Below are 21188 nucleotides of genomic sequence, written 5' to 3'. Positions count from 1 at the left end.
CCAGAACAAATTTAAACTCTGACTCAGTCAGTGAGATGACAGAAATCTGTGCTCACACATTAGAAGAAGTAGGTTAATTTGTGTGAACACAAAAAGAAATGTTCCGCCTCTGACAATTCTGGGTGAGAAGGTGAATAAAAGACATCAAAACTAGCATCCTTGGCAAAAAGCACACCTAATCAGAAACGTGACAGAAAGGCAGTGATAGGGCCTCAAAGCTACCAAAGACTGAGAAACTAGACCAGAACACTATGAAACCATCAGGATACACGCTGCAAAAAATGAGAACAATTTTTTTTCCTTGAAGAAAGTTTCCCAAATTGTCAGATGAATGCAGATTATTCTGGGAAGCAATGTCTAATGACCTAATTTGCACAACTCTACCTCCCTGACATTAGCATCAGCCTCCACTTAGAGCTTATAGAAATGATAGCTATCTATCTACAGCACTCAGGGTTTGACAGATCTTAGTAAAGCAGCATGACAAAAAAGAAATGGGCTTAAGAATTGCCTAATAAAAACTTGATGTGCATTTTGTTGGTCTGGTGAACCAGAAGCTCCACAGGGTGCAAACTCTACATCCTGATGCCTCGGACCTACCAGGCTGTCTCTTTGCCAAAGGGGCAAAGCCTCTAAATCAGGTTCTCCAGGTCAAATCAGGTTCTCCAGGTCAGGAGAGCACACAGATTTGACTGCCACCCTAATGATCAGTATGTAAAAGGATTTAAAAATTATTTTAAATTGTTTTTTAAAGAATGGAATCTACCAACTAATAAGTGTAACCACGTACATGGTAAGGGGTCACCAAGTCTATGAAAATAATTGTCTTCATCTTTATTTTCATCTAACGCTTATTAAACTGGTTTTAATTAAACATTTTCTACCTTGTTAAAGTAAATAAATCTGCTGCTTCACCAAAATATTAATTTCAAAAATCATGTCAACTATGCTATTTAGCCACAAACAATACACTGTTTTGCTTACAAGTACCACACTTCTGAAAACTCCCAAGCTTCTTACATTTGATATTCCAAATAATAACTTCTGTTCGTAATTTTTGTAAATATAGTACAGGTGACTTAATTTGTGCTCCTACAGGGCACTCCCTTTGAGATGTGAGGTGCGGCACAGTATGGTGGGGACTGAGGTAGTGCGAGTAGTGCAAAACAGTGGGTGAAACATAAGAGGCAATTACTGTGGGGTGTAAGGGGTGACAAGAAAGTCCATGGATGGATGGATGGAGGGATGGATGGATGGATGGATGGATGGATGGATGGATGGATGGATGGATGGATGGATGGAGGGGTGGAGGGATGGATGGATGGAGGGGTGGATGGATGGATGGATGGATGGATGGAGGGGTGGATGGATGGATGGATGGATGGATGGATGATGGATGGATGGATGGATGGATGGATGGATGGATGGATGGATGGATGGATGGATGGATGGATGGATGGATGGATGGATGGGTGGATGGATGGGTGGATGGATGGATGGATGGGTGGATGGATGGATGGATGGATGGATGGATGGATGGATGGATGGAGGGATGGATGGATGGATGGAGGGATGGATGGATGGATGGAGGGATGGATGGAGGGATGGATGGAGGGGTGGAGGGGTGGCGGACACCCGAACTCCCCGCACAGCCCCGGCCCGAGCGGGCCTGAGGCGGTGGCCGGGCGCGGGGCGCCCCCTGCCGGCGGCGCAGACCGCGGCGGCAGCCGGCCCCGGGCGGCCGCAGGGCAGGAACAATCTCCGTCCTCTCCGGGGCATTGGAAAGAGCCGGGCGCTCCTGCCTCTCGCTGCCTTATGTTTTTTAAACAGCCTCCTGTGCCGAGGAAATCATCTACACGTCCCACCCCCGCTGAGAAGAGAGATGGAGCGCCCTGCAGTAAGCAGCGAGGCGCTTCCCATGGCCGGTTTAGAAGAAATCCCCGCAGCTGGGTTCCCCCGGAGCAGCGGCGGTGTTGCTGCAGCTCTCCCGAAGCTTAGGCCACCCTCCCCACACTTGGGCCAACCCGACGTGACACCCCAGCCCAATTCGGGGAGAACAGAGCAGCCGAGCCTGTGCCAGGAGCAGCGGGATGCGCAGGAAGGCTGCCAGCCCTTCCCCAGGCGGGGCTAGCGGCCGTGGCGTTGGGAGCGCACGGGCTGAAGGCGGAGGTTTACCCAACACCTCGCTGTGCGTGTGCCGAAGGGATGCAGGGTAAGGGAGCGCTCCCTGTAGCGTGGCCCCCACGCCCCAGGGTCGCTGCCAGCTCCTGTGCGCCGTGTGCGGCTGGGCAGAGCGGGCCCGCCGCTGCCCGCAACACGCACAGGAGCCTTACCGGGAGCTGATTCACCCCCGTCATTGCCCCTCTGTAGCTATCAGAAGGGCAGAAAAGGCGTTAGGGTAATTTTTAACTGCTACATTTGTTTTTAATCACCCAGCAATTAAAAAAAAATACCAGACTTCCGTCGTCAGCCGGGGAGGGAGGTGTGGCCAGAATGTCGTCGATAGGGGCAGCGCAGAAGGAGCAGTCTGTCGCGGCGGTTCCATAGTGTAGTGGTTATCACGTCTGCTTTACACGCAGAAGGTCCTGGGTTCGAGCCCCAGTGGAACCAGCGCTCAGGTGGAAGGTGTGTTTTTCTTGCCTCACACCAAGTTTTCCATAATTTCTTTTAACGCCGTGACTTTCGGTTTAGCTGTTTCCCCCACAGGACGGGGAAGTCGCGGGCCCTGCGTGCGGCAGAGGCAGAGGTGGAGCAGTTTCCAGGGGAGCAGAAAAGCGCCTCAGGGGAGACGCTGTCCCACGGGATCTCCTCCACAGGCTGCAACCTTGGCAGAGGAGCCTTTCCCTGCCAGCGCAGTAGAGGAATCCCCACACTTTACCATGTTCCCTCGGAGGGGCACCCGAGGAGACCACAGGGAGCAGAGGCAGTGGGCAGGAGCAGCAGCCTGTGCCTGCTCCCAAGCAGCGAGAGATAAAGGCAGTGGCGAAGTCTGCAGCCCCGTGCATCCCCAAGCCGCCTCACCGGGACAGACTGGGACAGGAGTCCTTCCATCTCTCTGTTTGGAGACATTATTTGAGCGCCGGGGAAAGGCCAGCAGTTTTCACAGCACACATCTAGCAAGGACAGTTAACTCCACCCTTGTTTTCCCCTGTACTGTGCATATCGTTTTCATTAACTGGGAAAGAAAGAGCCATTTCAGCTTGCCTTGGAGCAGTTTCATTTTAAAATTATAACGCCTCATTTTGCACGTGCAAGGCTTTAGAAAAGGGTAACCTCCGGGCATGGGTGCTGGCCCAGCATCTGTCTGTGCGTGGGAGCCCTATCAAGTGCTGGGGCTAAGGCATCTCTGCAGGAGGAGGAGAAGAGTCCTTGAGCTCCACTGACCCGGAATCAGCTCTTGAGTATCTTTGAAGGATCAGAGTGGGAGAGTGTGATTTACCTATCTTAAAGATTAAAGAGAAAAAATTGGCTTAACTTGCTTTAATCAGAGACTTATTAAGAAACTTACCTTCATCATCATATGGAGAAAACTATTAACCTTTGTCAGTGCTTGTTCTCACTAAACAAACGCTCTGGGGTACAGGCAAGCTGCAGTTAAAGATTGCAGATAGAGATTGCAGACCAATGCAAGCATAACTGGGCCAGGTTGCAAAAGCTTTTTTGGGTGGAAAGCAGCCACACATCCCATAGTGAGACCTGGCAGGCTAAAGTTGCAACATTAACACCATACTGGTGCTAAGGGCCTGTGCATCCCTCAACCTGAAAGTGCAGAAGTACTCAGATCTGGCTTTCCTCTGCCTATTTGCTTAGCAGTGTGTGCCCAGCCCACAGGAGGTGAAGCCAAAGCAATGTGGTTCCCCATCTGGGGTAAATTGTCTTCCACAGACTGACTGCTTCCAGGATACAGGCTCAAAGCAGAGGCAGATGTAGCTAGACTTCTCCTAATGTAGGATATGCAAACCTCTGGTGTAGGTACATCCCATCTAATAGGGATGGTGATTCCGTGGTGCCTACCCTGCCATCAACAGCCACAGCACCCCCAAGTGCAGGAGTTACAGGGAATGGACCTGGGCCTGGTGGTCAGCATGGGGTAATTATCTGCCTCATGTTTTCTTACATTTAGGAAAAAGTCTTCTTTTCAGAGGATGACTTAAACTCATGCTGCAGACTTGTAAAAGGAATGTTTTGTTCTGAGAGCATGTCTTAAATGTGTGTAGACTACTGCAGCTCCATCCATCCATTTGAAGGGGATTCAGCTCCTGACTCAGGCTCTAAAAGCGTTGACAGTCTTGCCCTCTCTGCACATCTGTATCCTGCTTCTGAGAGATGTCCGTGGTTCACACATACATGTGTAAATGTGTGTTTTGTACATTCCCTTACTGTGCTAAAACAAAAGCATGCCAGTCACACATTTTTTGCTGAGACACTGCTCGTCGTGTGCGTTAGCTTCCAGACACATGGATCTGTGTGTGCTGCTCTGACTGAGCCGTCTGGCACTCTGACTTGGGGAGAAACGTGACACTGCTGTGTGGAGTTCCACATCTCTGTCACACACAAGTACTTTTGCCTCCTGATTCTCCTCCAAGGTCACACACACATGCTGCCAGTCAGACTAAAAGCATCTCCATGGTGCGGGGTGATTGCTGTGTTTTTTCCCCAAAATCTGGCAGAGGAAAACATACCAATATTTCTGAGGGCTATGAAAACATAGCAAAATGTCTTAGGGCCAATGGGACATGAGCTAGAGCTGGAGAAGACGTATGGGCAAAAGAGCAAACCTGTCCAGGTAGTTCCTGGTTTACATAGCAGTGGGAATGTTACCAAAATGTCTTAATTTGTGCTATTTTTACTAGTCTCATTTTTGTTCTATAATCAATGCCAGACTAATCTTTATCCTTTTCAAAACTGTATTTTTTCTTTTTTATACAGGGCAAATGTAGCCATTTCTGGTGTTGTGTTATATACTGGCCATTAAATTTTTTCTGCCTTCTGTACCTGAAAATATTTCTGTGCTTGCTAGGAATTAAATACATTATTTATTTAGCAATGCTGTCTGCAGTGGTAGCATGGTTTCGCTGTTTATAGTTATTAAAATGAAAGACTATCAACACCATTAGACATAGACTATCTGAACTGCATAGTATTTATATAGAGACTTTAATTTAAATGCTCTTCTAATCTTCATGTGAAACAGTTCAGTTTTTTGAATGCTATAGACCATTTTTTAAAACAAAGGCTGCGTTTCCTTCTGTGTTGAGGGAGTTTTACAACCGGGCAGCCACCAGTCTTAAGAGTATCCCTTTGGACGGAATGTTCTTTGATAAGAGCTGTGCTATTTCTGAACACGTTCCCTGAGCTACTGTGCATTTCTTACACAAAATCAAAATGTATTTGAAGGGTGGGGTTGACCATAAACCAAGCTGATTTAAAACTGCATGTGATGATGGGAGAGAAATTTGCTTTGCTTTTCTTTTAAGCATGGTAGGTGATTTCTCTTTGTGTGAGTAGCTCTCCTTCTGTGTGACCTGTCCTTATGAGACCATAAGGCAAGAGACTGAAGCTCAGATCTGGTTTTCCAAGAGATATGTGGATGAAGGTATTTAGGGATTTTTAAGCTGGGATTTTCAAACCCATGAGATTTAGACACCAACTGCTCATCAATGCAGAGAGGGAATAGAGTGTCTTCAGCAGATCTGAAAATCTCTGTCTCTGTGGCAGCCCATTTTAGACTGAACAATATAAAGAGGATACTGTGTAGAGACTGAAGTGAGATGCTGCACTGCATCAGATGCCCAGAGCCTGCCCTGGTACCCTCAGTGGGTCTCATATTTCTTTAATTCCTGGCTGGACCTTCTGGTGGGTATCACTGCTCCAGGACAGGAACAGCATATGTGCAAGAGGCCTTTGGCAGAAAACCAGGAGCAGCCCCATGCCCTTAGAAAAATTATTTCCTTCCTGGGGCCTGGGATGAGCTCCCCTCTTGCTTTTCCTGACATGCTTAGATTCTCCCCCAGTGTTTGGGGTGAGCTGGCCCAGGTCCATGAAGCAGAGTGGTCATGTCTATACATGTGGTACATGTCTGTGCCACAGGGGTCTGCCTGTGACAGCCCTCCTCTCCATGGAGGTAGGGTAAAGTGGAAAAAGTGTTGGGCTGAGGAGGTTAAACTCCTTGAGGCTCAGCAAAGCAGTAAGATCCTTGGTGGGAGACTCCTCCCATCCATGTCACATACCCTGGTGAGTCTGGGGTGTGCTGATGCTGGAGGTGTGACTGCAGTGGGATGCTGTACCTGACAACAAATTTACAAGGCATTCCAAATTTGTGGGTATCCAAAGGCAAGTGAAATGAATCTTGCCCAGGGAACTGTTTTTGAAAAGCCAGCATCCTTGTTTGCACAGCATTTTTGAATGAATATAAACCAGAAGAGTAGACACACAACTGGCATAACTCAACTGCAGCCTATGTGATCTAAGCAGTGCCTTAATCTATTCCCAGTACATACAATCTGAGATCTCTTGCAACAAAGCAAGCTGCTTCTGAAGCAATTGCTTTTAAAAACCTCCATTAAAAATTCACTGCTAATTTCATATGATCAACAGAGATTGGAGGAACAGGTGCAAGATTCACTGGAATCATTGGCTGTTTGTTTTTATCTTGAATCAGTCATTCTAAAATCAAATCTTTGACGTAGGCTGGTTGAGAGAATACTGTTGGTAGAAATGTTAGCAAAGAGAGGTTTACAGTTTTGGTTAGAGATTTTTGCAGCCTAGCAAGTAAACAACTGAAAACCACTATTTTTGTTTGATCTACTAATTGCAGTTTTCAGCCCTGTGCAATTAGGTGACTGGAAGAGCAGTAAGGCCAGGGCAGATTTCTACACACAGCTATTGCTAGGAAAGACACTGCGAGTGTCGAGGTAAATAATTGGGGTGGAAGATAATGAATACATGCTATATACAATAGACAATATATACTATACATCTTTTATGAGCATTAGGCATCTGCATTTCTGTAGGGTGTGTATGTGATTTATATGTAGGTATATCCTGGTTTATTTGGACATATGTCTGCATGTACAATCAGATTCACACTCAGAGTGTCAGCACCTCAGTACATGTTGCCTTTTAAAAACTGTTACAGATGGCACAGCCTCTAGGATGTAGTTTGACAGTAACTATTGTGTGGTTGGCTTGATGGGGCTTGATAAAATCATGGGAATGGAGGAGAGTAAGGTGCTTAGGCAATGCTTAAGGTAATCTCATGCTTTCCCATCAAGCCAAGCAGTGCACTAAGGAGCTATTCACAACAGAGGAAGGAAAAGATGCAGTTCAAGATGGGGAGCGTCCTGCTGTCTCTTCTTTTCTGGTACAAAGGTATGCACTTTGCCTCCTGAGAGGCGCTTTCAAATATCCCTCTTTGTGTTTCCTGTTTCAGGCACGCTTTCTTCTGCCAGGGGCTGCGGGGTACAGAGCAAGCTCTTCTCTACATTCTCATGGAAACATAATAATTTGGGGAAAGGCAAAATGTGGAGGAGATGTGTAATTTATGTACATGAGTGAGCAGCATTCTTACAGCTCTATGAATATTCAGTAGTAAAACTCTGTTTCAAAAAAAAAAATAATTGCAGTGTAAAAAAATTGCCATATAATTTGTCAAAATATGAATTTGCAAAGAAAATTGTAGTGCAGCTGAGCCAGTGTGTAAATAATAATGCTGATTTGAAAAATGAGGTACAGTATAACATGAAAAACTGGTCCTTCATTAATCAAAACTTTTGATTAATCAAAAACTGATCATTTTCTCCAGCAGCAAGACATTGCTGATGAAGATTGCTCTTTTTTTCAAAGGCCTTTCAAGGTATTTTGGCCTGGGAAAGACTTCCAAAGATACTTTTAGAAAAAAAAAAAAGCGATTCATAAGTCTAGAAAATGGGAAAGGTATTTATCAATTTTGAGGTTTTCTCATATTCATTTTTCAGAAAAGTAGCAACAAAAGTAGGTGAGGGAGAGCTAGAAGGAGACAGAAAATTTAGTGTGACAGCTCCTTCCATTTTAATTCACTCAAGCTGGAGAACAAGGAGATAATTTCCTGGTTCATATTTAAATTTCTGGCTTCATCAAAGCCAATGGCAGAGGTACTTTTTTCTTAAATGAGGCTGAGGGTTGCTCTTGGTAAGTCGTGGGCAGTGTCTACCAACATGAATGTATGAATCGAGTATGATCTGTCAGGGTGAGGAACAGATTCATCAGCCCAACTTTTCTCATGTGGGTGTTGAATTCCCAGTGTTTTTGTATATCTGTTTTTTACTCTCTTTCTGTGTTTCTGTTGAATATTTTGCTCTACCAAATTTCAGGGGTAGGAAAATAAGTGCTCCTCAACTAGCCATGCCTTCATTTCATCTTGTTATTTTTGGCTGTACCCAGCTCTGCCTAATTAATAGGTCTTTCTTTCAATCTCCCAGCAAATATTTGTACGTTCTCCTCGTACATTATCTCATCACTCTCTTTTGTTTCACTTGGGAAGGTTACTGGTGCCTGAGCTTCTAGGAAGAGTGTTTTTATACAGACTCCAGCATTTTTTTCCCTATGGGTGGCATAACTGCAATTAGTCCTTGGAATAAGTTCATATACCTTGCTCTGAATTCCAGACACAGCTTGCTTTTAATAGACACCCACACATTGGGATATTTTTGGAGAGCCTGCAGTGAAAAATAAGTCGCAAGATCACTTTCCAGGCATCACTCCTTTGGTATTTAATTCATTTTCTTTATTTATTGTATTTCTTAGCTTACTGTTTTTCTCTGCTTCGCGGTGTGAGCGTCCTTTTGTGGATAAAAAGAGCAGCTCAGGTGCCCCTCGCACTGCTGCCTCTCCCAGCACGAAGGTGCCGCTAGGTCAGCTCGGAGCTACGTGCACTGATGCCACGATAAGCGGCTTAGTTTATTTTCCCTGGCACAGCAAGTGGCTTAGAGGAGCACCCGGGGGCCCCGGCTGGGCTCGTGTTGGCTGGGGACACAGCAGAGCAGCGGCAGCAGCAGTGCATGGGGCAGCAGGAGCCAGCACACCTCGGCAATTCAAGGGGAGGGAGCTCTCTTTTTTCACCTCTGTTTTTTGTAGCTTTGGGAAACAAAAGAAAAACTCTCCTCCCCCCCCCCCCCCAAAAAAAAAAAAAAAAAATTAAAAGCTCAAACATGTTTTTGGATCAAAGTAAATAATATTTTTAGGAGAGCTGCCCTTCAGCGTAATCAATGCGTCTAATGAAATTACTATGCTGTAGTAAATACTGTACTAGTTCTGCGTAGTTCCAAGCAGGAAGGAACAAACATGTCAATAAGGTCAGAAAATGCTGAACGTATCTAAGTAACACGTTGGGGGAAAAAAAAAATGTAATCAATTTTACATCTCATAAGAAAAAAGGGAGGAAAGGTAGATTTTTTAAAGAACTAATTTAGCTTTTCTTATATTGTCACAACATAAAAAAATTTAGTGGAAACATTATGGGAAAAGGGAAACTAATATTAATTAAATAAGTGTAATTGTGATTACTGAAATATGTTTTTTATTGCCTTCAAGTAAATACTAGTAACTATTAAATGAACCACAACAAAAAGGAATGAAAAGGAAAACCTTATGAAAATCATTCAAATAAAGAAAATGAAATGGAACTTAAAATAACACAACAGTGAAGAATCCCCACAAAACGAAGGAGGAAAAGAATAGCCGGTTTAAAGCCTGAGAGAGAAGCTTATCGCAAAGCATGAGACGTGCCCTTTGCAGGCTGATGTCCCCTTGCCCTGGTCTGCGCTGTGACCGCAGCGCTCGGAGCCGGGGCTGGTGCGCGCCGGGCTCCGGGCGCGCTGCCGGCCCCCAGCGTCACCCGCAGGACAAGAGAGCCTGCCTTTAGGTGTCCCCAGGCCAGCCTGGCTGCCGATATTTTCGGGAGGACACAGATGTGCAGGTGTCCTGAGGTCCCTGCCTGCTGGCACAGCCCCCGTGGCCTTTAAAGCTCCGCTCGTTGAAGTGAAGGCGCTGTTTGCACGGCACAGGATCCCGTGGAGCCTGCCTAGCCTGGCCATGGAAAAAGCCCCGGGGGAAAATCAACAAAAACAATCACGAAGCCTGTGGGCAGGGGGGCTCTGCTTGCCAAGGGGACCTGGGGACCGGCCACAGCTGCAGCAGGGACCCCTGGGACCACTGCCTCTGGCGCCGGGGCAAGGAGAGATGGGGAGAACGCCGCAACTGTGGCAGCTTCCCGAAACGCACCAACCTTCTTGCGGAGGCTGGTGCAACCTGCTGTGAGTCACCTCAGCCGCCTGGCACGATTCGCAGGGCTGGGATGTAAAAATAGCCTAAGTTAATAATATAGCAAGGTACAAACTAGCACCCAATGGCACAGAGGCGCTGCAATGCTTTTTTCAGTGTTTCGACCCTCGGCATTGCTTACAGGCTGTTGTTACCTAACTCTGCTTCCTGATGCTGGCTAATGCAGTGCTCAGGGAGAGGGCTTTTCAGAAAGTATGGTAAGACCAGTGCCACCCATTCCAGCCATTCCTTTCATTTTTGTGACTTTTTGGAGCATTTCTGGGGCTCCAGCCTTATTTTTCTGGGGTTTAAGGTATTTTATTTTCCTCTACCCCTTAACCCACAGGTGCAGAAGGGAAAAGGTGACTATCTGTGCAAAATAAGCCACTGTGCCCAGAAAGCACTGCTGCATTATGGGGGCATTGCTCTCTATTGGGAGGAGAGAAAATAATTTTACCTCTCTGAGCACCATTAAACTGAGATGGTGCTTACAGAGATGACACAAAAAAATCAACTATTTTCCAGCTGAAGCTTCTAGGACACCTACATAATAAAGTAAATAAATAAAGAGATATAACATTTTCCACATATTTTGCCTGTAATGATAAGTTTATGTGAACTTATTCTAGTAAATTGAGTGACTGACATTTATTCTGTGTTATATTTTATTTCTTCCTTTTCATATTTACAATGTGCTTTCTCATGCTCGTATGTCTGTCATTAATTCCTACACTAAAAGATGACTTGCTGCTGTCACTTTATGGTCAGGATAGTGAATATGATTCCTCAGAGTTACTGTATTGAACACAGCCTTTGGCAGTGTTACTTCTGCCCACACTTATCTTCCTCCTTTCTTTCTCTTGTTTAACCACATTCCCAATGATTACAAATTTTCTGAGAAACACAGTTAAATGTTCCTGTCATTAAAACACCAGCAGCTGGGTTTCCTTGCTATTGATTACCCCTTTTTCCAAGTAGCCCTAAGCTGTGGCTGCTGCTTTATCCAACTTCCACCTGAGGAAACCCCACCCCAAGGCTGCCTCTGCCAGCTCTTTTCTTTCTGCCCCAAACCTGGACCAGTTCCTGGAGTATCATTCCCCTTCATCCTGCTCAGCAGCAGGTGCCAAGTGGGGACATCTCAGGACCTGGGCTCCAGCCCAGCCTCACCAGCACAGGTTCCCTGGCACAAAATCATCCCCTGGATCTTGTCCAAAACCCTGGTCTCTAAATCCTGTGCTATGGCATAGCATTCGTGCATGGCAGTGCTCTGGACACACCACACTGCAGGGTGGGATGAAGGGACAGGAAAGGCACATGCCTTAACTCCCTGCCTCCCACAGACACAGATAATAATTTATTTCACTGAACTGGTGGTTTGCTGAAGGTCCTGGGAGGCAGTAAATAGAGCTCTTTCCTTTTTAATGTTTTGGGGGTTTTGTCAGTCCTGTGCTTTTAAAACAACAGACCCTGGCAGCTGTGCAGGCCATATGACTCTCCCTTGAATTGCAGCAATTGGTTCTGTCTGACCTACAATTACCAATTATCTTTGTAACCTTCCTTGAAGGCAAACATACTTGCTATAAAAGCATACTGCCCATCACACTTTTAGACTATTGGCAGCCAGCTTTCCTCTTCATTTCCTTTGTAGGACAGGGCTTGTCATAGCTGTAAACACACCAATATATCAATTACTATGTTTTGTGGCCAACTGCGGGCAAGGGCATCTTTCATTTGCTTTCCTCTCCCAAGGCCCGGGGTTATCAGGCTGCACTGCCCAGGCAAGGTATTTGGCCATCCACTGCTATGCTTCCCCCACGCCAAGCCTGCTGCTCCCCTGTGCCGTGCTTGGATGGCTGAGCCCCTTTGGGAGTGAGCCCTTAGCAGTCCACCTCTCCTAGCTGAAAAAGGGGAAGATGAACTCCAGTTTGAGGTGTTTCAATCAGCAAGTTATGCAGTGAGAAGTAGAGGTGCCCAACCCAGCTGGGACAGCCAGAGGGGCAGCACACCAGCACCTGTGCCCTGGCACTGCCTTTGCACCACTGCCTGTTGTGGGACTGACCCAATAAAACATTGCATTGAAAAAAGGGCTTTTCTGCTTGAAATTCATTCCCTTGCTTGATTTGCAGTGGTGTCCCCTAGCAGATGAGGCTAAAAGCCCTCAAAGCCACTCTCATAGCTCAGGAGCAGGCACCACTGGCTGAGTGCAGCCACCCACAAAATGCTGGGTCACCTGGGGAGGAGGATTTATGCTGGGTGGTTGAATTGATGCTGCCATACCCCCACCCACCTGAAATCTATTCCTATTTTGCCTGATGTTTCACTCACAGCTGTTGAATTTCCAGCTGCATGTGTCAATTTGGCATATTAAATTTTGATCTTGGCTCTCAAAGGGAGGGACTTAGGAGCCTATTGAAGGGCTCAACAAGGTCACAAAGCAATATCCTACACCATCCTGGTAACTCACATCCCCTTTCCCCCACCCAGGCATGCAGTGCTCAAGAACAGGCCTCACCACACTAGAGTCATGGAACATAACTTCCTTAGGTTAATGGCTGGACTCCATGATCCAGAAGAAGCCTTTTACAACTCCTTTTCCAGGCTAAAGTACATTAAACCACCATAAGAAAAACAAAACAAACAAACAAACAAACAAACAAAAAACAAACAAACAAACAAACAAACAAAACCAAAAAAACCCCCCAAACCCAAAACACAAAAGTTTTCTCCGCAAAAATCCATCTTCTAAAAATGAAAATAAAGTGGTTAAGCAGATGGAAAGAGCTGAACCTGTAGGCCTGTGAGCCAGGGATTGCTGGGCAATGGGAACACACAGCAGGCTGGGGAGTAATCCCAGATGTCAGGGTAAGGAAGCCCTTGCAGCTGGTGCTCCTGGAGCAGGGCACCTGTCCTGCTTGGAAGGGACACCACTCTGTGGGCCAGGGGGGCAGGAGGGATGCCTGCCAGCCTGGATCTCATGCCCCAGGTACCAGTGCCTCTCCTGCACTAGCATCAAACATCATAGAGCAGGCAGGAGAGGCAGACACTGCTTTATTTTTATTAGCAAATATGGTCCAGTTTTGGTAAGTGATAAAATCCTGGTTTCTCTTGTACTGACAGACAGCATTAACTTAAATCATCTTCACACAGGTGTAAGTCAAACCTCTTTGCCCCATGTGGCACAGCACAGGGGTGATTCTGGGTTTGCCCCTCTTGGTTTTCTGACGGCACAGTGGAGTCCCAGGGCTTGGCTTGGTAACATTTGTGCTGGGACAGGTGCAGTGCAGTGCTTTGTGGGGCCCCCAGCCTACACTTTCCGAGCTGTCTGGAGATGTACAAGCACGTTTTCCTCCTGAGCATGCTGGGCTCTGGGTGATCCCTGCCTTCCTCTTTAGCCTGACTAGAAGCCACAACTTTTTATTGTAGACTGGTGTTTACTTCTTCTGCCAAGGCCAATTCCATGGGTAAATGTGATAAGTTCCTGATGCCAGAAATGCTACTCTGGGACACTGAAGCACAGGACACCATCTCTGTGTTAGAGAAAAGAATTTTTAAAAATTTATCATTTTACATTTGAAGGTCTTTCTTTTAGACTCTTGATACATTTAGATTCATTTTCACACCCAAGGAGCAGTTGCATTTCAGTAATAAGCAGAGCTTTGTATATAGTTTATATTTCAGCTGATTATAATTGCTCTGTGTTTGTGAGTCTTTTGAGATGAAACTTGCTATAGTAATGTAAGATGTAAATTTCCAGCATTAGCTGGAGCTTCCTAGGCTCAGCAAAGTGACAGTGTATGAATGAATAAATCATAACTAGATTTCGGTGAATAATTCAGAGTCTAATTCATTTGGTAAAAAAAAATCATCTTTTTGTATTCGCGGTATGTCTGGAGATGGCAGGTTCCTCATGGCTCCTGTATGCAGCTTTTACCTGCTCAATCACTTTTTCCTTACTGGCTTGTAGATTACCTACATCTCTGAAAACCTGACGTTTGACATTTGATTCGTGTTGATGAGCTATCAGCAGTCATGGGATTATTTTTTTTATTATTATTTTATTTTCATAGCTGTTTGGGAAATATTCTACCAGTCTAAAAGCTTTTAACATACTCTGCTTTGGACTTCACTGTGAAGCAAGAAGAACCTTTTCAATAAAGAAAAAGCCTCATAAAAAAGCCATTGCTCAGTAAGAGGCAGGAGATAAAACAGGTCAGATGTTGCAAAAATAGCAGTCTCTTCCTCCACAGCCACAATTACTGGTTTCCCCTAAGAAATGAAAAAAGGTAGTCTTGTCTGTAAAACAGATTAGGAAGGCCTATTTACATTTCTTTTTTCTACATCACATCAGAGGTAGTGATCTCAGCCCAAGCACCTTCTCAGGTACCCTATCTCCTCCAAAGATGTTTGGGATCTACAGTGGCACCAGGCTAGGACTTCCCCCTTGAAGCTCAATCAGCTTAAACATTTAAAGGGGAAAATGTGACAGGAAAAGTGTGGAGCAGAAGGACAGAAAAATGGATATGAGTGAAATTAGCTGTAAAGCAGAGACTGAGGGGTCCAGCATGTGCTTTAGGGTGATTCAGGTGTATCTGATCAGGAAGAGAGATGCCAAAGGCATCTGAAGGAAAACCCTATGGAGCAGCAGCACAGACATGAGCAAATGCAGTGCCCTGCTCCTGCCCATGTTCTCTTGCCTTCTCCTGGCAATCAGCTTGGGAAAATGTGGTAGATTCATCAGTCCTTCCTCTATTTATTTGTCTCTATTTCAGGAGTAAATGTTGATTGTATTTCCTGATGTTTGCTTACAGCATCTTTGTTTCTGATCTCTCTCTCTCTTTTTTCCTCCACACCCACTCCCCAGCTGTGATGGCCCTCTCCCCAGGAGAGGTAAGTCTCCCCGGATAGTTCAGCTGCCAGGTAAATGCTGGGGGTCTGACTCTGCCCAGCCCTGGTGCCTTGGGGCAGAAGGAGGGCTAACACCTGGGCCTTCATGCTCTTACCTCTGAAGCCAAGGGGATCCAAGTTGTTCTGTGCCTCATGTTGAACTGGCAACAGGAAAGTGTCTCAGACAAGGTGCAGCAGTCCAGACAGGCACAAGCATTTGTCTAAGGTTCAGAATTCAGATTTGGCCTCGTGACACTATTGTTGATGACTGTGTATATTTATTACTTGATTTTTACCTTTCCTTTAGGATGAGAGACTGGAGCTGTGGCACAGCAAGGCTTGCAAATGCGATTGCCAAGGAGGCCCTAACTCAGTGTGGTCCAGCGGGGCTAACGGCTTAGAGTGCATGCCAGGTAACAGAGGGACCCTTCAGCTGGGTTTGTCTGGGGCCCTTCAGCAGCTTCCCCTTTGCACCTGGCATTGCAGAGCCAGCACGTTCCAAATCCAGCTGCCAACGGGGCTGGTGGAGCTGAGCTGCTGTGAAGTGAGGGACGAGCCTGCACTGTCAGGCAGAGGCAGCCCCCACGCCTTGGGAGGTCACCTAGGCTGGCCCATGATGGCTGGTGATGGTGGGCATTTGTCTTTCTCCCTCTGGAGCCCTTGCTGCTGGTGCTTCCAGAAACTGGCTGGGGTAGCTACTGCCATGTGTAGGATTTGGTGTAGGGAACCTTTTGTACCATGTGGGCTCGTTCTCCCTTGTTGCAGTTTAGCCTGTGAAATCTTCTAGACTCTCCAGGGATCAAGAAAACCAGTTTATTCCTTCTTTGCAGCATATTTTTAAAGGAAGGGAAGGGAAGGGAAGGGAAGGGAAGGGAAGGGAAGGGAAGGGAAGGGAAGGGAAGGGAAGGGAAGGGAAGGGAATGTGGCAGGTTTGGTTGATCTGTTCATGGCCAAGGAACATGTGGGCAAGGAGCTGTGCTGGGGTTCCTGGCCAGGCCAGGTGTGAGGGGATGTTTCTCACATTAGCATTATGTAGCTGAGTAATGAAAGCATTTCCCTTGTTTTCCTGAATGAGGAATGTTTCCAATGTAACTCTCAGCTGTTGCTGTTGTTAGAGAGAGCTTTTTCTTTCCCCTTGCCCAGCCCAGCCAGCATGGTGTGGCCTGGTGTTCCCTGCTGCCCAGGGCCAGTTTGCAGAGCAGCCATGCAGAGCTGCCTCTGGCATGGCCGAAGGGCGCAGCCGGCCTCACAAACACTGCGTGACTTTTCTCTGGCTTGGCAGCAGCAGTGTTCAATGGTTCAGCTGCTTTGGCTGGGCAGGCATCAGGCAGCTGTTTTGGCAGGTCCCTATGCATGGCACAAACGGGCTCACCAGAAGGTGACCTGCTAATTGCATTATGGTTGTGTGGTCTGTGGATTAGTGCTGCTAAAAGTAAATCTGGGTGGTGTTTGAGATAAGCCTGACCAATAGTAAACACACGAGGCCACCCTCTTGCACAAGGGGAGCAAGGCTTTTAACCTGGTGGAAAAGCATGATGTTTCCATGCCTGGAGGAAGGCAGGACAGTGGCTATACGTTGTCATGGTGAAAAACATGTTAATGAGGTTCCAAATGAGCAAGATATGTTAATGAGCTATTGATGCATGCAATATTGAACTAGTAGAGCTTGCTAATTGAGACATTGACTGCATGCCTGCAGTGCTGGGGAGCTGCACTGGGGAGGCCACAGTCATGCTGGGTTCTGGGCACCCACTGATGCTCCCCATATGTTGATTGTTTTGACACAAGGCACCACGGTGGTTGTTTAGGCATGGATAAGGCAAGGAAACCTCTCATCCACAAGTGAACTGAGAAGAGCTTTGCTTGCTCCTTTTTTGCTGAGACCCGTGAAATAGACTTTGCTAAACTGGAGAAAGGGACAGAATTACCTCTGGGGACTCCAGAGGCTCCACAGGCTGCAAAATCAGAAAATACTGCCCATTATATAGATGCTTGCCTAGGCAATCCCTATATGACACCCAAGTGCCTTCATTTTATGTAACTTGATGCACAATGATAACCTGATTCCATAAAAAAAGACATCATAACAAAAAATCCCCGCAACTAAGTCCAGGTAGCTTGAAGGTGCTCAGCCTCACTGAAGTCTTACCTTCCACAGCACTGCGTGGTGACCCACCACAGAAAGTTTTAATGAGGGGTATTTCTTTCTCCAGTAGTTTTGCAGCCAGTGATAGTTATGTTGAATTTCTCACTATTGCAGAAGACAGCTGTGGGGGCAGGATTGTTACCCTGAAGATCTGCAGTCAAAAACTGAGATAGAAATCCCTGAGCCCTCAGCAGGGTTGAGCATGACACCTCACTGGCACCAGAGCGCCTGCAAGTTTTCCACAAGGCAAGGCCACCTCCAGATGCAAAGAGATGTAGATCTGAGGGTGCTTGTGGAGGGATGACCTGAGCTGGCTCAGCAATTTTGCCATGCAAGTAGAGCCATAAATCAAGACAATAATTGGAGGGGCAGAAGGAAATAAAGCCCAGAAAGAAAAGAAGTGCCCAGAGTTACTCAAGGCAAAAAGCCTGGAGGCTGGATCCAGATTGATGCAACCAATCAGGCTCTTCTTCCACATGAAGGGAGATTCAGACTGCAACATCTGAATAAAGCTTTTCCTCCAAAATGCTGCAGTCAGAACAAGTCTAGTATGTTTGAGAGAGAAAGAAGAGTTAGAAATTAACAGAAGGGAAGGTTAGAAATGAAGACCCTGTGGCCCCAGGGCAGGTTGCTCTTGGATAAGAGCAATCCCAGCATTCTAATGAGGGAGAAGAGAGAGAAATGAAACCCCAGGAGGTGTTCACAAAATGTGTGCAAACACACCCAGAAAACAGAGCCACTTCTGTCCCTTAAGTGTTTTTTCCCTTGTTCTGCAGAGTGTCCCTACCACAAGCCTCTGGGCTTTGAGTCTGGTGCTGTCACCCCAGACCAGATCAGCTGCTCCAACCCTGAGCAGTACACGGGCTGGTACTCCTCCTGGACAGCCAACAAGGCTCGCCTCAATGGCCAAGGCTTCGGGTGAGTTCAAAAATGCCCCCCTGAGGGGTCCTGGGGGCTGTGAGTGTGGGGGCTGGGGAGCCCTGGCTGTGTGGGGGCAGGAGGGTCTGCCTGGGAGGGCACAGTGGAGGACAGAGCAGGGCTGGTGGTGTCCCCCCAGGTGTGCATGGCTTTCCAAGTACCAGGACACTGCACAGTGGCTGCAGATCGACCTGAAGGAGGTGAAGGTGATTTCGGGGATCCTCACCCAAGGGCGCTGTGACGCTGACGAGTGGATGACCAAGTACAGCGTGCAGTACCGCACCGATGAAAACCTCAACTGGGTGTACTACAAGGACCAGACTGGGAACAACCGGGTCAGTGACCTTGGCTCTTTGGCCACTGGTGGAAGGGTGGCATGTTTGGTGACAACAGGTCTCAGAGGAAGGTGCATCAAAGGGGGATCCTGTGGGAGCAGCAGGGTGGGTCTCAGTGCTCACTGTGCCTCAGGGAGCAGCACAGAGAGGGGCCATTCCCCCTGAGGTGAGAATGTGTCATGCTGACCAGTGCAGAAGGACATTATTTGTGTTTTCTAATGATCATTCTGGAGTCCAGATTAAACTCAGAGACATTAACTGGCACTGCAGAGAAGGCAGCAACTCCATGACAAAAGTCCTTTCTCAGTTGTGGCCACACAGCCCCAGCCATGCTTCAGCACTGCACGGGGATTTCTTTTATTGCCATGTCCAGGGATAGTGTGTCATCCTGGTGCAGAAAAACCCCTCAGACAAGATCTGCAACTAGTTAAGTCATAACCCACCAAACCATTCTCATGCTGCACTTCTTACTGGTTGACTTGAAACAAAAGATTGCATTGGGGAGATATTACAGAGTTGCCTCTGATCCCTGTGCAGTCCAGCTGGACTGAGGGATGCCGCAGTTGCTGCCTTCCAGGTATCCTCAATGCTCATCTATGGGAATGGCCCTGTCCTAGCATAGGAGGCTCTGCTGGCTTTGCTGAAGTTCCTGCAGCCCTGGGGAGATGCTGAGCTTTCCCAAAAAAGTAGGTCATGGCAGCAGATGTGACATCCAGGCCAAGGAATGGGGAAAGGGCTCTCACATATGGGTTTTTTTTGTCTTTAATGGCTTGTGTAGGAGCCTGACTCATGAACTTCAACAAGCCAGTCAATCATGCTCACTCCTAACAAGCAGTGCCTTGGTATATGAAGGCAAATGAGAGAGAATGGGATGAGAATGGGGTGAGATTTTCTGGCCTAACTGTAAAAAGTGCAGGAAAGATGGGGGGAAATGGCCTACCAAGAAAACTTAATCAGTGTGACAAAAATTGTCTACATCTGTCTGCTTTTAAAGTCTTTTGTTTTGAGGGTGGACGGGAAGGCGCCTCCTCCTCCTCCGCTCTGCACAGGCACCCCAAACTCATGGGACAGGATTTCCAGCCCCCTAACCACCCCTCCCTTGACAGGTTTTCTATGGCAACTCCGACCGCTCGTCCTCGGTGCAGAACCTGCTGCGGCCACCCATCGTGGCCCGCTACATCCGCCTGATCCCGCTGGGCTGGCACGTGCGCATCGCCATCCGCATGGAGCTCCTCGAGTGCCTGGGCAAGTGCGGCTGAGCGCTGCGTCCGGGGCTCCGGGGTAGCGCTGCCCCGCAGCCGCCCTGCCCCGTCCTGCCGCCCAGCCTGCAAAGGGAAGGGCTGTCTTGAATAAAATGTTACTTCACACCATACCCGGTGATACGGCTGATGGGGGATGTGGGACACACACTGGGGAAGAGGAAGGTTCATGGCCATGGCTTGGATCCTGTGAGATGTGGTGTTTCTGACCTGGGTGTTAGGCTGGGGAAATGTTCATCATGATGTCTTGTGAACACTGGAATACATGCAGATGAGGTCCACAGGCAAGCTTGGAATTCTCTCATGGAGGGCAGGTGTATGCCAGGACAGACATCTCACCCTCATGCCCTGAGATGGGGCTGGAGCCTCATCTGGCCTGGCACGAGGGCCTCCATCTGACTATCACACTCTCAAATCACCTCATGTTTGCCTGTATCAGGAACCATCTGGCCTGAGCTGCTATGCCTGGTTTTGGGACAGACATCAGTGCCTTGAGCACCAGGCAGACAAACCTACTCCGTTTTTGCACTGACACATTTTGGGGACCCAAGCACTTTGCTCCCTGTGGATGCTTGGGCACAGATACAGGGAGTCACTCTTATTAACTGTTTGATCTCCATGGCCCAATCTCCAGTGGGTGTTTAGCACCCAAGGAATTTGGGGCATGTGGATGTTGAACCCATCTTCCTGAGGTGACAATCCTGTTGCTGAGGTTCATGTCCCTGCCTCAGCCCAGGAGCTGATGCCCAGCACAGCTTAGGTGGGACCTGCAACCCCCACAGCTCCCATGAAGGTTTGGTTTGCCTTCCCACACACCTGCCGCACAAACCTGGCAGGCACTAGAGGCCTTTTCCCTATTTTCCAGCAATCTGTGCATCCATCCCAAAGGCCCACACCAACAGAACCTGAACTGTCTCAGGGAAGAGAGGAGAGGCATGAAGACAGTGGCACTGAGGCAGCCTGTCTACCTCTCCTGCCCTCTCCTTATCCCTATGGGCAAAGAGGTGAATGCTCAGTATGCAGGGCAGGAGTACAGATATGACTAAAAACAAATCAGATGTGACCAAAAACATGACAAAAGGTTTTGGATGGCTGTGCAATTAATCACATTCATTTGTGAGAGCAGATATTTCCACCTTGCTTTATTCCTGTATATAGAGACAAATAATAGCTGTCAGGGAAATAAGCTCTTCTGGCAACTCTGAAAGCTTCCCCACTAACCAACAGCATGAAGTCTACAGAGATGTAAAAAAGAACAATTCCCATCTGCTGAGATGATTGTTATACACCAACAGTCCCTTGCCTCCCTCCCACCTCCTCATCCATGGACAGGATTTTTGCCTACCC

General features: G+C 47.3%; 1 protein-coding gene and 1 non-coding gene across 3 annotated transcripts; both read left to right on the top strand.

Annotated features, from left to right (window-relative positions):
• Positions 1–1792: 1792 nt before the first annotated feature.
• RS1 (retinoschisin 1) lies at positions 1793–19952 on the top strand. 2 transcript variants are annotated; one of them, XM_085559244.1, is made up of 7 exons: positions 1793–2212; positions 7275–7371; positions 15161–15186; positions 15491–15596; positions 18106–18247; positions 18387–18582; positions 19689–19952. In XM_085559244.1, exons 2-7 carry the CDS (start codon positions 7320–7322, stop codon positions 19839–19841), a joined length of 675 nt encoding a protein of 224 aa, XP_085415370.1. In that variant the 5' UTR covers positions 1793–2212; positions 7275–7319; the 3' UTR covers positions 19842–19952. The 2 variants fall into 2 exon arrangements, with proteins under 2 accessions (XP_085415370.1, XP_021408622.1); XM_021552947.4 differs by lacking the exon at positions 1793–2212 and having other exon boundaries at positions 2297–7371.
• Positions 2538–2610, top strand: TRNAV-UAC (transfer RNA valine (anticodon UAC)). The gene has a single exon. It is a non-coding gene; the product is annotated as a tRNA-Val (tRNA).
• Positions 19953–21188: the final 1236 nt, after the last annotated feature.

Source organism: Lonchura striata, chromosome 1 (assembly GCF_050655825.1).
Source record: "Lonchura striata isolate lonStrDom1 chromosome 1, ASM5065582v1, whole genome shotgun sequence".
In the NCBI taxonomy this organism is placed as follows: domain Eukaryota; kingdom Metazoa; phylum Chordata; class Aves; order Passeriformes; family Estrildidae; genus Lonchura; species Lonchura striata.
The sequence above is the reverse complement of the archived record's forward strand: the minus strand, read 5'-3'. Positions and strand labels throughout refer to the sequence as shown.